This window comes from Cervus elaphus, chromosome 12, assembly GCF_910594005.1.
Source record: "Cervus elaphus chromosome 12, mCerEla1.1, whole genome shotgun sequence".
Lineage (NCBI taxonomy): Eukaryota > Metazoa > Chordata > Mammalia > Artiodactyla > Cervidae > Cervus > Cervus elaphus.
Genome location: NC_057826.1, coordinates 48,425,870 through 48,441,097, shown reverse-complemented (window position 1 = coordinate 48,441,097; position 15,228 = coordinate 48,425,870). Strand labels below are relative to the sequence as shown.

Genomic DNA, 15,228 nt, shown 5'->3' with positions numbered 1-15,228 from the left:
AATGTCAAATAATAATAGTAGAGCTGGCTTCCTCATCTTGCTCTTGACTTTGGAGAGAATGCTTTGAAAGTGAAAATTCTTCTTGCCACAAAAATTTTCCTTCAAATAATAAACTTCATCCTGTGATAATATTCCCTCAATTCATGTAAAATATGATTCCAGAGACTTCCCTGGTGGTCCAGGGATTAGGAATCTGCCTTCCAGGGCAGGGGAGGTGGGTTCAATCCGTGGTCAGGAAACTAAGATTCCACGTGCTATGGAGCAACTATATGCACTATGGGCTCTCAGACCTGGAGAGCCCAGGAGCTGCACCAAAGACCCAGCACAGTCATGTTCCTATGAGTCCACTCACAAGGAACATGATAAACTCAAGTATCTTTGGGCACAGGCAACCGAGAGGCAGTTCGAAGTGCTAGCATCCCTTCACATGTGCTACTTACTGACAGTTCCTGGGTGAGCTGTCGGATCTTCTGTCTCATTTCATCATAGTCTCCATACATTCTCTTTCTTACTTTTTCCAAAGTGGCTCTCACCTGCGGCCCACAAAAATGCTGGTTAGAGATCAAGCTACAATATTTTCATGTGAGATTTCCAAAACATTTAAGAAACCCTAAGGAGAGAAGAGCCTCACAAAAAAATAATCTGAGGAACAGGACAATTTGGGATATTAAGAAAGAGTATCACAAGGGAATTATCCAAATAATAGTGATAATAATAAATACACATTGTGGATTATATATAATTATTAACAAATATTAATTATCAAATAACATGCTCTGAAGAAAAAATGGTTTACTGAAATTTACCTACCACTCTAAAAATCATATTCAAGCAGGATTTCCCCTTTTCCTATCACATATTTTTATAAGTAGAAACTGTTTAACTGGTCAACTTCATAAACACATGACTATTGTTGTTTTGTCGCTGTGTCATGTCCAACCCTTTTGCAACCCCATGGACTGTAGCCTGCCAGGCTCCTCTGTCCATGGGATTCTCCATGCAAAAATACTGGAGTGGGTGGCCATTCCCTTCTCCAGGGAATCTTCCCAACCCAGGGATCAAATCCACGTCTCCTGCATCAGCAGGTGGATTCTTTACTACTGAGCCACCAGGGATGCCAAAAAACATAACTAGGCAGACCAAAACAACAAACAAAAAAGAGACACCTCTAATTTTCCCTATTGCTGTCCTGACTGCAAAAGAACAAATAAATGTTTGGAATGTAAGGAAGGAAATTATAAGCTTAGAGAACCCATAAATGTGAAAGTCAGCTCCTCAATAATCACCAACACTACACAAGGCACTAAATATAAGAAAAGTCATGGTGATTCCCCCAAACACCTGTTTATACAAACTCTGTTTAAATTTCTCTGTAATACCACTTCCAGAGGAGTAATGGGGCCTTAAATATATTCTCAATAGAAACAAAAAACCTAACAGATAGCCTCTTTCTTCACTCTTCTTCTGGTGCTCCCTTGGTTGAATGAAGAACTCAGGGATTCTCATTCAAAAAAAGCAGCCTCAAAGGAGCCCTCTCCAGAAGGCTCTGGAACTTCTATCACAGGAAAGGCTCAAAAGCAGCAGTTTGGTTAGAATGAGGGGTTAAGTAGGCCACAACACATGGGGACTCAATTTTGAAACTATATTTATACAACTAGCACATTGCTTTAAACTGTACGTTTATTAGGAATGACTGGATATTGGTGGAGATTTCAGGGCAGAAGAAAGCAAGTCACAACACCTTGCCCTTTCCAAATGAATTGTAATGATAGAATCTACTTTCTCACCACTGAATACAAACATTTTGGGGGAAATGAGGCCAAAAGCAACAACCTTTTCATTCTGGGCAGACCGAACGGCTTTCATCTGTGGGACTGAGTTGGTTCTCAGCCTACTCACTGTTGGGGAGTGGGTGGAATTGGATGTGACTCCCGTTGGCAAATACTGCCAGAGTCACCCACAAGTGAGGGAAGGCACACAAACCCATAAACACACTCAGGAATGAGTAGCCTGGGATGGATCTGAAGCCAGCCACAGAAGGTGGGACCAAAAAATTAATTTTAAATTGTAGATCACAGTGGAGGTTGGCAATTCAGGTCAGAAATTCCCATATGATTTGGACACCTGACAGCCTGAACCTACCATTTTGTCTTGGGCAATCTACAACTCACCAATCTGCTTAGCAGATTGGTGGTGCCATGTTATTTGGGGCATCTCAGTGAGAAAGGCATAAGCATTTGCATGAGAAAAACAGGGGCAACCAAAAAGGTACAAGCTGTCCCTACATAGAAACATAGGAATGGGCTACTCTGAATGGTTAAAAATGATCTTCAGGGTTCGGATGACTGGGACTCTGAGGCTGACAGTTGTCAGACAGGCTCTGCCCACTTGTGTATGAGTATGGCTCACCTGGCTTTTCTTCATTTTCTCTGTTAAGAATTTATTATCTTTTTTATTCCTTAAAACTGTACAACTATCCAAATCTTTCAACACACATTAAGAAAGGTACATTTATTATTTTTTGATATTTGATAAGAGATGTTCTTCTCAAAAACTCAAAACAAAAGCTGACCACACGTGTTTGTGCCCTACGGGCAAACACAGCCAAATAAAACAGAGCTAGTTTTGACCTTAACAGTCCCTTCTCAGCCCCCATGATCTGTAAATGAGGAAACTGAAGCTCAGATAGGGCAAAAGTTTGGCTGGGTCAAAGAGCTGGACCTTGAACCAAGATCCATGGGGACTCCATTGCCCATGCTGCCCCTGCTTCTCACGAGTACTTTCTAGTCCACAGGCCAGTGTCTGAGACAGCTCATATCCTCTCTATCTAATCACTCCGGTTTGACAACAAAGGCACTATTCAATCTAGGGAGACACTGGGTAGACCAAGAAGGAATGGAGATGATGGATGGATAGAAGGAAGGAAGGAAGGAAGGAAAGAAAGATAGATGATAGATAGATAAAAAGAAAAGAAAAGGTTACAAGGAAATACTCCAAAATGTTAACAACTGTTCTGGTTGAATTGTAGAATTATGGGTGATTTTGTTTTCTTCTTCATACATCTTTATATTTTTCAAAAGTTCTCCAAAGAATGTACACTTTAAAAGAAATGTAATATTAATTACAAAGAAATGGTATTAATTGACCTGGGTTGGACAATGTCTATTGTGGTTGACTTCCCAGCATCTGTTTCAACCCAACTGATTGGCCTGAAGCATCAAACCAATTTGCAAGGCCCATTCCCCTTGCCAGTGATGGATTTGGGAATGGGCATGTGACCTGGGTCCTCGCCAATGAGACAAAAGTGCAAGTCTGATGACAGTCTCTAAAGGGTAACCAGAGATGATTGTCTCCTTTTCCTTCTCCAGACACCATCATATATTCAGATGATGCTGTAAGCCTGAGGCTGAAGGAGGAAAGAACCAAGGGAATCTCAGAAGTAGAACTGGTGCTTGGAGAGCCCTGCCTGGAGTGCACCTATCCCTAGACTTATCCCCACATGAGAAAAATTTCCTTTTAGAGTTGGCTTTTCTGCTACCTGTAGCCAAAAGCATCCAAATTTATACAACTGTCCAAACTCTTATATTAGGAGTGTCCAATATAATAAGCAAAACTACCTAAGAGCCTCCTTATCATACATGGAAGAAAAAAGCTATTTGGTCTACTGAGTCTCCTTACTTAGTAACATATAGAACTTCATTCTATACCTCACTGCAAAATTACATGTGTGCTCCCCTGGTGGCTCAGACGGTAAAGAATCTGCCTGCAATGCGGGAGACCTGGGTTCAATCCCTGGTCGGGAAGTTCCCCTGGAGAAGGAAATGGCAACCCACTCTCACATTCTTGCCTGGGAAATCTCGTGAACAGAAGAGCCTGGAAGGCTACAATCCATTGGGTCGCAAAGAGTCGGACACAACTGAGTGACTAACACTTTTCACATCACCATGAAGATCTGTAGTGGTTTTTACATCCAAAATGACAATGTTTAGAATTATTTCAAAATGACTTATTACGTTCATATCAGAGCTTCCAACTCAACCCTCTTACATGCTACAACAAGACTATAAAACAGAAAAAAAAATCCTTAAACTACTCACGTCTTTGATGTAGTTCATCTCTTCTTTCAGCTGATTGGTGGTCCACCCATACACCACCATTTCTTTCTGCTGGTTTTGATCTGATCTTCGTACCACACCATAGACAACACCCTGAGGAAGTTTCCTGGTTGCTTCTCCATTGCTCAGGTCACGATGCTGAAAGAGGGGAGGAAAAGAGAAGAGAATGATGACTCTAGGCTTTGTAGAGGCAGCTGTCATCATGGGCCCACTGAACATGGTCATGGAGGTTGGGCCCAGCACTGAGATGCCTGGCAATGGGAGAGAGGCGGCATTGCCAGTAGAAATCCAACCTGGTCTCTACTCACCAAGTCATAACTGGCCTGTGCCTATCTTTCCCCTGGAAGACCAGCACCTTGCCCTAATTTCCACCAAAGCTCTGTCCCTTTATCAAGCAGCACCTCTACAGGAACCCATCTTCCCAGAGAAGGTGCCTTTTTGACAAAGGCGCCTTCTGAGAAAGGTGCCTAATGGACTTATGCCATCCCTGATAGCAAGAGTGAGTGTCTGAAACCTCACATTCTTGGTAAAGCTGTTTTTATGCTGGTTCCTCTGTCTGACTTCATCGTCATCACTAACTGTGTGGCCTGAAATGCAGGAGGTTGAGATATGTGGGGGGGGAAGAACGCTGACAGCCATCTGGCAGCCAGATTGTCCTCTGACGTTAGAGCTGACCCTGGAGCCAGTTCTGAGGAAGGGAGGTGGGGTCCCCTGTTGTGACTATTCATGAAATACTTCTGAAAAGTCAGGCAGAGGCAGCATGACATCACTCCGAAAGAATCCTCTGCTCCTTGGCTCTCTCAGTTACAACTCCCATCATTGCTGAAGTGCAAATACATTTGGGAAGGGGGAGACGTGGCCAAGAGAAACTAAGATTTATTGAGCACCTTCTCTAAGCTAGACATGTTCCTCACACATTTAATCTCCACAGCCACACCACAACACAATGACTGTCCTTTCCACTTTATAGCAGAGAGAACTTAAGTTCAGAGAGGTCAAGTCTCGTCTCTTGTTCATGGTCACACACCTAGGTTCAAGCCCAGTTCTGTCTGATACTAAGGACACCTCCCCATAGGCTTTGTTGGATGTAGAGGGACAGAGTAGGCCATCACAACATGGAAGAGATGGGACAAGAACAACTTAAAGACAACTTAAAGAAGGCAGAGAAAAACCAGCCTACAACTAATCTTCCTTGGGGCTGACGATGTCACAGGACAGAAGGCTGAGTTTCATAACGGTAACTTTGCTCTTGCACTAATTTTTAAACCACCTTTGCATAAATTCTTTCTATGCACTTACAAAACATCTTTGACATATAAAACTACAATGTGCATGTTAAAATCATTCATTTGTGGCAGAATAGTAAGTCCTTTATGATCCCACCTTTGATCCAATCAAAGCTTGTAAACGTTACCAAATTATTAATCATTAATGATCTCTAAGCTGGGGTTTCCCTGGTGGCTCAGACGTTAAAGTGTCTGCCTGCAACGTGGGAGACCTGGGTTCGATCCCTGGGTCAGGAAGATCCTCTGGAGAAGGAAATGGCAACCCACTCCAGTACTCTTGCCTGGAAAACTCCATGGATGGAGGAACCTGATAAGCTACAGTCCATGGGGTCGCAAAGAGTTGGACACGACTGAGCAACTTCACTGGTACTGGTAATGACCTCTAAGGAGGGGATGGTGGGGAGGAGCAGGGATGCTGAAGGTCAGAATGAAATTTGATTTTTTTTCTTTATAACTTCATGTATCATTCGCTTACAATGTGACTTTTTGAAAAATAATTAATAAGAAGGGCTTCCCTGGTGGTCCAGTGATTAAGAATTCGCCTGCCAATGCAAGCGACACAGGTTTGATCCCTGGTCCCGGAAGATTCTACATGCCACGGAGTAACTAGGCCTATGCCCCACAACTACTGAGCCCATGTGCTGCAACTACCGAAGCCCACGCAGCTAGAACCTGTGTTCCACAAGAGAAGCCATCTCAGTGAGAAGCCCACACACCGCAATAAAGAGTAGCCCTGGCTCACTGCAACTAGAAAAAGCCCACGTGCAACAATGAAGACTCAGCACAGGCAAAAGTTTTAAAATTAATCTTAAAAAATAACAAAACATCCATTGCTTCCCACTCTTCTGTACAAACTTGTTAAGAGATAAAATATGAGGGGTGGGACACTTGCATTGCTTCTGGAAAATGCTTTCACTAGAGCCCCTCATACCTGGCTCCCACAAGCACTGAGGCAACTCTTAATGTTGATACCTAAGTTTAGGTGAGTAGGGGGTTAAATGGCACTCAGAGGAGTGAGAAGCTCGGATTAGATATCCCAGCTTTACTACACATATAATCAGGAAGAGGAAAAGCTCTAATGAAACTCCCACGTACCAGGAAACAAAAGCAAGATCTTTCAGTCACCAGCTCCACCCAGTTCCTGAAAAACAAGCTGATGCTGGCCTAAGGCTTTGGGAAAACTTGTTTCTGAAAAGCAAAGGTTTTCACAGGTGGACTGGCCTACAGGAAAACGCTCAGGTGACCAGATCAAGAGAGCTTGTCTCCCTGCCCATGAGGGGAGATGGGGACCACCACAGATGGAGATATATACAGACCAGTCAGGGACAACATGGTCTGTGAAACACATCCCGAGAGGTCGTGGATCTGAAAGTTACACGAATGGAAAGATATCAAAGACCTGTTAAGTAAAAAATAGTACATTTCATATTTCTATTTTTTGTTTTGCAAGTGCGTGTTTGAGTAAAACATCTAGAAAGTTAGACTCCACATCTTCAATAATACTTTTTCAAAAAATGACAACTAAAAAATTATTACAAAGTCAGGATCTAAATAAGAGACCCACGGGGAAGGGCCCAACACAGGAGCAGGGCCATCAGCATGGACTACCCCAGAGGGAGAGGACTCCTGAGGAGCTGCTGGGCTGTGATGGGGAGGGGGAAGAGGTGTTTACGAAGAAAGAAAATATTTTTTGGCTAGCCATTTTACTATACAATGTTTTCTTTAATCCCCATATTAACCCTACTGTGTATATATTACTATTTCTTCCAAGGTGGCAGTATTCAAGTGCCTGTTTGTGTTTCCAAATCTAGGCTCTTTCCTTAACCACAAAGCCTTCGGGATAGCTTGTGTGTTAATCTCTCAGTCATGTCCGACTCTTTGCGACCCCACGGTCTGTAGCCCATCGGGCTCCTCTGTCCATGGGATTCTCCAGGCAAGAATACTGGCATGTGTAGCCATTTCCTCCTGCAGGGGATCTTCCTGATCCAGGGATCAAAGCTGGCTCTCCTCCACTGCAGGCAGATTCCTACCATCTGAGCCACCAAAACCCTCAGGATAACCTAGAGGAGAGTAAGTAGAGCTCACAGCTTCATGTGGCCCCAGACCTCAGGGTTACGGGGGCCAAGAGGGAGGCGCTCAGATCCAGGGCCGCTGGGAGGAGGCGAGCCCGGGATAGGAGGCTCTTCTCCAGCCTCCCAGGATCCATCTCCCTACAGTCCCCCACTTCATTCCAGCCTCAGGGCCTCTTTTCTGTTCCTTTATCAGCCAACCTCCTTCGTGCCTCAGGCATTTGCACAGACTATTCCCTCTCACTGCAGAGCCACTGTTGGGCTGAAATGTTCTTCTTTCAAGGTCATCTTCACCAACTCTTCACAGACAGGTCACTACAACACTTACCACAACCATGATGGAGTGACTGTTAGCATCACGAGATACCTAAGGCCCGTTTCCCTACCAAATCAAAGCTCTAAGAAGCCTAGGGTCTTATCTGAATTCTTTTTCACCATAATCCCCAGCATCTAACAGTGATGGACACCTAATGAGTTCTCAATAAATACTTGCTGAACGAATAAGAAGCTTTGAAAGTTGGAAGAGGTTCTGGGGAATTACCCAGAGTATGTAAAGTTGGTCCCCTGAAGAGAAATCCTTTGTTCCTCTAAGCTGAAGCCACAGGGTGGGGGTAGGGGGTGATATTTGCCCCAAGCATAAAATCTATATCCAGAAAAAGCTGTAAAGTAGCTGCGACTTCTATTACTTTTACAAAACATCAGCATGGTTTTGGTCAAAAACTAGAAAACCCAGAAAAAAAAAGTAAAAAGATTTGACATGTTTGGCACTGTGTTTATAGCTAAATTTTTCTCCTCCCATGTCCTTTAAAATAATCTCCCCATAAGATAAATATTAATTTTTAGGCATGATAACAGCATTGTGATTATATTAAGAGATAATCTTTATCTCTCAGAGAAATATACTTAAACTATTTATGACATCTGGGACACAGGGTGGAGGAAGCGGACGGCGGTGGAGATAGGGCGAGACTGACCACGGACTGAGGGCTGTCAGCTGGGTGAAGGCTCCAATATTCATTACACAATTCAGTCTCCTTTTGTTTATGTTTGAAATTCTCCATAACTAAAAGCTTTTTCAACTTCTTTACAATGCTGCTCAGTATTTTTAAAAAATCAAATTTTAAAAAATGTACACTGGGCCTACTAACAGCTTCCTGGACATAAAACAACTGCAGATAAAATTGCCATGAAAACAAAAGCCCTAATAAAGGCACAGAACAAAAAAGTTTTTGCCAAAGAAGGGGAAAGGACATAATCAGCTGAAAGAGCATCCCAAGTCCCTCTGTGCAAAGCAACAGAATTCATGACAGGAATCATCAGTAAACCATACAGAGGCTCTCTCAATGAAACTGTTCCCTGGGATGTTTGCGTGACTTACAACTTACTTACAGGCTCATGCTCTGGCTGTTTTCCCTAAAGATACTTGGCAGCAAGTGCCTTAGAAAAGAAAAACGATAGAAAAGTAACTCAGCCTAAAGTCCTGCTGTAGAGGTTTTATTGCTATTGGAAAGCAGGGGTATAAATTCAGTGATAGATGACCATATTTTCTAAACCCTAACTCAGAATATAAGCTCTTACAATGAGATCACCTCTACAGAGGTTGTCTACAGAGACAGTGGCTCTATCTGTTGTAGTCACTGCTAGATCCTCAGTGCTCAGCATAAGTAGATGCTCAATAAGTACAGTTCGAAGGCAAGAAGAAAGAGAGAACAGTTGGAGCTGTGCCTGTGCCAGGATACTTGGAGTACGTGGCCATCCGAGACACTGCCTCTACAAAAGAGTCAAGAAGCGGTCTCAGACATAAAGAACAGACTTGTGGACATGGGGAGAGGCGAGGAGAGGGTGAGATGTATGGAAAGAGTACCAAGGAAACTTACATTACCATATGTAAAATAGATAGCCAGCGGGAATTTGATGTACGGCTCAGGAAACTCAAACGGGGTCTCTGTATCAGCCTAGAGGGGTGGGATGGGGAGGGAGATGGGAGGGAGGTTCAAAGGGGAGGGGATATATGTATACCTGTGGCTGATTCATGCTGAGGTTTGAGAGAAAACAACAAAATTCTGTAAAGCAATTATCCTTCAATTAAAAAATTAATTAATTAAAAAATAGAAGGGGTCTCAGAGAATAAACAATACCAGAAACACAGCCTACCATAAATCCAAACGAATGCTGGTAGACTGCCACAGCCAGCCCCTGACCCCAGAGGCCAGGATAGACAGCTGCTCACACGTCTGGCTGCCAGTACGACTTCGACAGCCTGAAATATGAATTCAGTGACTTGAAAACTAGAAGCCATTTTCAAAAATTTTGGTTTTGGACTTCTTCCAGCCAGAGGGCTTCCCTGGTGGCTTAGACGGTCAAGAACCTGCCTGCAATGCAGGAGACCTGGGTTCAGTCCCCGAGTTGGGGAAATCCCTTAGAGAAGGGAATGGTAACCCACTCCAATATTCTTGCCTGGAGAATCCCAGGGGCAGAGAAGCCTGGAGAGCTATAGTCCATGGGGTTGCAGAGTCAGACACAACTGAGCAACTAACACTTCTTCCAGCCAGAAGGCAAGAGATGACCTGGGGACTCTTTAAGTGCTGAGTGTCTGGGCACTGGATCCATCCTGCAGGCAGAGGCGATCACTTTCAGGAATGTAGTCTGACCTGTGTGCCCATCGTAGCAAATTATGGTTCCTGCTCATTATTCATGCTTGACATTGTTTAGCCTGATTATAACAAAAATGGACGCTATAACTGAGCCTCTGGGGCTCTTCCACAGTCTGGAAGAGGACTAGGACTATTCCCTCTGGAATAGAGGAGATGGGCAGGCTTGTCCCCTCAGACAAATGGAGACCTTTGAGTAACTAAGATGTTTGTTATTTCTAACTATCTCACAAGAATGAATAGAGACCACTTCCTACATAAACTTACGGTTGGAAAAAGATCATTCTGAATGCTTAAAGATGAGAAGCAAAAGAAAATTTCTAGTCAAGCAGAAATCACACAAGAGGGACTTCCCTGGGGGTCCAAGTGGCTAAGGTTTCCAATGCAGGAGCCAGGTTCAATCCCTGGGTTAGAAAGATCCCCTGGAGAAGGGCATGGCAACCCACTCCAGTATTCTTGCCTGGAGAATCCCATGGACAGAGGACCTTGGTGTCCATAGGGTCGCACAGAGTTGGACACAACTGAAGCGAATTAGCACACACGCACGCAGAGAACTAGAGCCCTCATGCCACAAGGAAGAGTTCACATGCCACAACTAAGACCTGGCGCAGCTCAAAAAAAAAATCTCACAAGAAAATGTAGTTCTAATAGTATCCTTATAAGAGTAACTTCTCAAAGATAATACTCCATTCTAAGCAGACAATAGCTCTGCTTAGGCCTAAAAACTCCAGAAAAAAGAGAAGAGTATTTGGGGGGAGGCGGGGGGTCAGTTCTTTTCTGGAACCCAGTGGTACAGTACACACCTTAGGTAAGTTACCTTGACTGATACCAGTCCTTTCTGATAGGAGGAAGCATGCAAGTTGACGTCACCATGACGACTCACCAGGGCACAGACCTGAGTAAGAACTGCAAAGCGTTACTAGCTGTGTGGCCTGTGCAAGTGACTTACTTCAAGGTTCTGAATGGTAAAATGGGGATAATACCATCAATTTCAGAAGCTTGTTTCAAGGAAGACACGGCATAACATATGTAAGTCATCTGGTGCACTGCTGGGCATACTAACAGATACTGACAGATTCTATTGCTTGTGGTGGTGGCTTTAGATTTCTGAGTATCTGATTTCCTACTAGATTCTTCATGTCCGTCTGGATGCCTCTGCCTGTCTGTCCACCTTTTCCTCTGGCGTCGTTTTGCTGTTCCATCGCAGTCATCAGATTCACTCTGACAACGACATGCTCACGCTTGAACTGGCCTTGGTTTCTCCGCATGAGGAAAGAAACACAAAGTCTCAGGAAGTTAGGAAAAGGCAAGAGTCGTGTCAGCAGTTTTGTACAGAGTCTCCCATCTCTCCTCAGCGTCGGATGAGGTGGGGGTGGGGCACACTGCTGGGGCGGCCAATGAGCCCCGGCCTCATATTAAACCAGTCACTGCACCTTCACTGTTCTACAGATGGCACCGTCATACATATTTATTTGAATCGAGAGTCCCAGAACTAAAGAAATTTAGGAAAATGCTGGCTCCAGGCTAACATTTCCACTTGCTAGAAGAGGAAATTGAGGCCCCTGGAGATGACTTGAGTGGCCTGCCCATGACCTTGAGTGGTCAGGCAGCCAGGACCAGAAGCCAGGCCTCTCTGCCCTTCCAGGGGCTGCTATCTCTGAGAGGCACAGAGAGTCCTACACACTATCGCCAGGGAGGCCCCAGCCGCATCTGAATCGCGGCAGTGTACTCCCTCACCTGGCAACAGCCCGGGATATTGTATAAACAGTCACACCAAGGACAAGAACTCAGCAGGCTTACTCATCCGGGGCTTTGAAGACTATCAAGACTTAGAAGACTATAAAACCAAATGGTGACGGTTTCCTTTTAACCATTTTACTGGACTATGAAAGCCCCCGACTTTTCATACATACACATACATCTGCTCTCTCTCAGTCAGGGTTCTCCAAGGTCTACAGAAAAACAGCTTCTTTAGAAACATAAGTCATTCCAAGGACATCTATGACAGTGTGATATTAGCTGTTCAAAATATTATCCACTTCAAGCGACTTCGTAAATTGGGAAAAACTTCACCACTGCACAGATTCAGAATCAGCAGATCTCAGACAGTATTCTCTAAAATTCAACTATATAGTGAGACTCTGATACAACGTGATAAAGGTGTAATAGCTGGTGTTGGTTTGGTCTCTTATTTGTGTGTGTGTGTGTCTATGTCTCTATAATAAAGTATACTGCATACAGATTTAGATAGGACTATATATGTATACATTCACAAAGTTCTTTGAAAATGACAGGGGTTAAATTTCAAAATTATCCACTACCAACTTTACTGTTCAACAATTTAGTAAACATGTCATCAATTCCTCAACATGAAATGTGTGTCTACAAACTAATCAGCATTTCCTCTCCCCTATAATTAACGACTTTTAATATTTAAATAAAAGTCCATCGCTCATTCACCCAAGTTGTTAATACAATGTAAGGTGATAATATTTCACAAAGAAACTTATCATGGGTTGAACTGTGTTCTGCAGATAGATGTTGGAGTCTTTCTCCCCAGAACCTCAGAATTGGACTTTATTTGGGGACAGGGACAAGTTAATAAGAGGTCATTAGAGTAAAAGCTAACCCAACATGACTAGTGCCTTGTAAAAAGAGGAAAATTTGGATCCAGAGACACATACACACAGGAGAACATCAGGTAAAGCTGGAGTGATGCTGCCATAGCTAAGGATTGTCAAGAGCCTCCAAAAGCTGAAAAAGCCAAGTATGGCTGCATCCCTGGAGCTCTCAGAGACAGCAGGGCCCTGCTGACACCTTGATCGTGGACTTCTACTCTCCAAAACTGTGACTCTATAGATTTCTGTTGTTTAAGCGCCCCCCACCCCACTCCAGTTTGTGGTACATTTTATGGCAGCCCAAGGAAACTAACACAAAACTGAATCACCATAATCCAGTCACTCACTAAGCACCAACTACATGCAAGGTGGAGATCTAGGGTCTGGGAGACAAAATTAAAAGACTGCACATTTTATGTGTGTGTATATATGTGCATAGGGCTTCCCTGGTGGCTCAGACGGGAAAGGATCTGCCTGCAATGCAGGAGACTTGGGTTCAATCCCTGGGTTGGGATATCCCCTGGAGAAGGGAATGGCTACCCATTTCAGCATCCTTGCCTGGGAAATCCCATGTATATAGAGGAGCCTGGAGGGCTACAGTCCATGAGAATCACAAAGAGTTGGACATGACTGAGCGACTAACATACACACACACACACACATATGTACATGTTTTATCCAGACTTGGCAAGAATATGTATGTGTACATATGTGAAGTACTTAGCAGCAGATGGCTAGGTGCTAAAGGAGAGGGCTGCCTGGGTGTCCTGATGCTCAAGAGAGGGAATAATCACCCAAGCGCAGGCAGGCAGGAGGGTTTCAGGAAGCAGGCCTTTGAGGATGAGAAGACTTGGATAAACTGAGAGATGGCTGGGGAGAGGCTCCAGGCACAGGCTAGAGACTTAGAAAGGATTCTGAGGAGGAAGCAGATGTCATGGGGTTGGGAAATGATAAGTAAACCTGTCTGGTGAGGGCAGACCAACCAGGAAAAAAGGAGGAGTTAGTACTAAGTGGATTTTAGATGGGCCGAGTGGTCATGCAAGAGGAATTGGCTGACAGGATCTGAGTCCTGCAGTCCAACCAGCAGTGCAACAATGGAACCAACAAGCAAACCAATGCACACTACTGATATTTTGGCATTTATTTTCTTACAATAATCAAATATAGCTATTTTATTTCAAAGGAGAAGGGACTTACCTGGTGGTCCAGTGGCTAAGACTCTGCACCCCCAATGCAGGGGGCCTGGGTTTGATCCCACATGCTATAACTAAGAGCCCACATGTTGCAACTAAAGAGTGAAGACCGAAGATCCTGCAACTATTTACCTGGTGCAGCCAGGTAAACACATAAATATTGAAATAAAAGGAGAGGCATCAACTCATCATCTTCTACCCTTTGTCGTCATTTGCCATTTTATGTCAGAGGGCCAAAACCAGGACTTAATCAGGTAGGTTATGTGAGGAAGAAGGTTCTAGTAAAAATGAATTATCCTGGAAAAGGAAAGGTTGGACTCGAAAGAGAAGGAAGAGAGAAGGGAAGGGGGTGTCAGACTCCCAGAGGTACCGGGAATTGGGTGCAGAGAACTGCCTCTCCCTTCCCTCCCCTCGAACCCGCACACCCTCCTCATGGTGCCCTTAATATCTCTGCCTCATTTCCAAGATGACACCATCAGTCCCTTCGAAGTACTTGGCTCTGAAGGGGATACATATGAGGAACAAATAACAGAAAAGACGCTCGTTCTCACTGGTCATCAGGAAATGGGCATGTGAGATGCGTGGGATGCACCCATCTGCGTGGGTCAGAACATTTTCTGAGTTACCTATGTTCCAATCAAGCCGAGCACTTCCTGGTTATCTGTGTGCATGTTTAGTTGTGTCTGACTCCTTGAGATCCCATAGACTAGGGCTGTATCACTTCAGGCAAGTTACTTATTCTCTTTTTGCTTCAGTTTCCTCAACTATAAAATGGGATGTGTATGGGTGCTTGGTCACATCTGATTCTTTGTGACCCTATAGACTGTAGCCCACCAGGCTCTTCTGTCCGTGGGATTTCCCAGGCAAGAATACTGGAGTTGCCATTTCCTACTTCAAGGGATCTTCCTGACTCAGGGATCGAATCCACGTCTCCTACACTGTCAGGCAGATTCTTTACCACTGAGCCACCCATATCTGTGCACACAAATGACTCAGATTTCATACTTTTAGACCAGATCGGGCACGTTTGGGTGGTATGGCCACAGACTGGATTTCATATTTTTAAATACAAAAATAATGGTAAAACAGCAATAAAATATCTTTATTTTATATATAAAAGAAACACCTTGTAAAGAACACTGAACACTGGCATGGCCACCAGTAGGACAGGGCTTGAGAGAGCAAGGTTGACATATGAGGTGGGTATCATCACTAAAGAGGAGTTCTCTGAGGTGAGGTCTATGCAGAGAGAGGAAACCAGGCCCAGGTGTATTGGCAGAGGGATGCTCGGAGGAG

The 15,228-nt window shown here is 44.1% G+C and overlaps 1 protein-coding gene across 2 annotated transcripts in view; it reads right to left on the bottom strand.

Annotated features, from left to right (window-relative positions):
- The window catches only part of LOC122704849 (myocardial zonula adherens protein), a 117,818-nt gene that overhangs the window by 84,850 nt on the left and 17,740 nt on the right, over positions 1 to 15,228 (bottom strand). For both annotated transcript variants that reach the window (XM_043919917.1, XM_043919916.1), the window contains exons 3-4: positions 4,098 to 4,253; positions 441 to 533 (exon numbers count right to left, since the gene is read on the bottom strand). In XM_043919917.1, the coding sequence (XP_043775852.1) occupies positions 441 to 533; positions 4,098 to 4,253 (249 nt within the window). The remainder of the gene's footprint in view (positions 1 to 440; positions 534 to 4,097; positions 4,254 to 15,228) is intronic.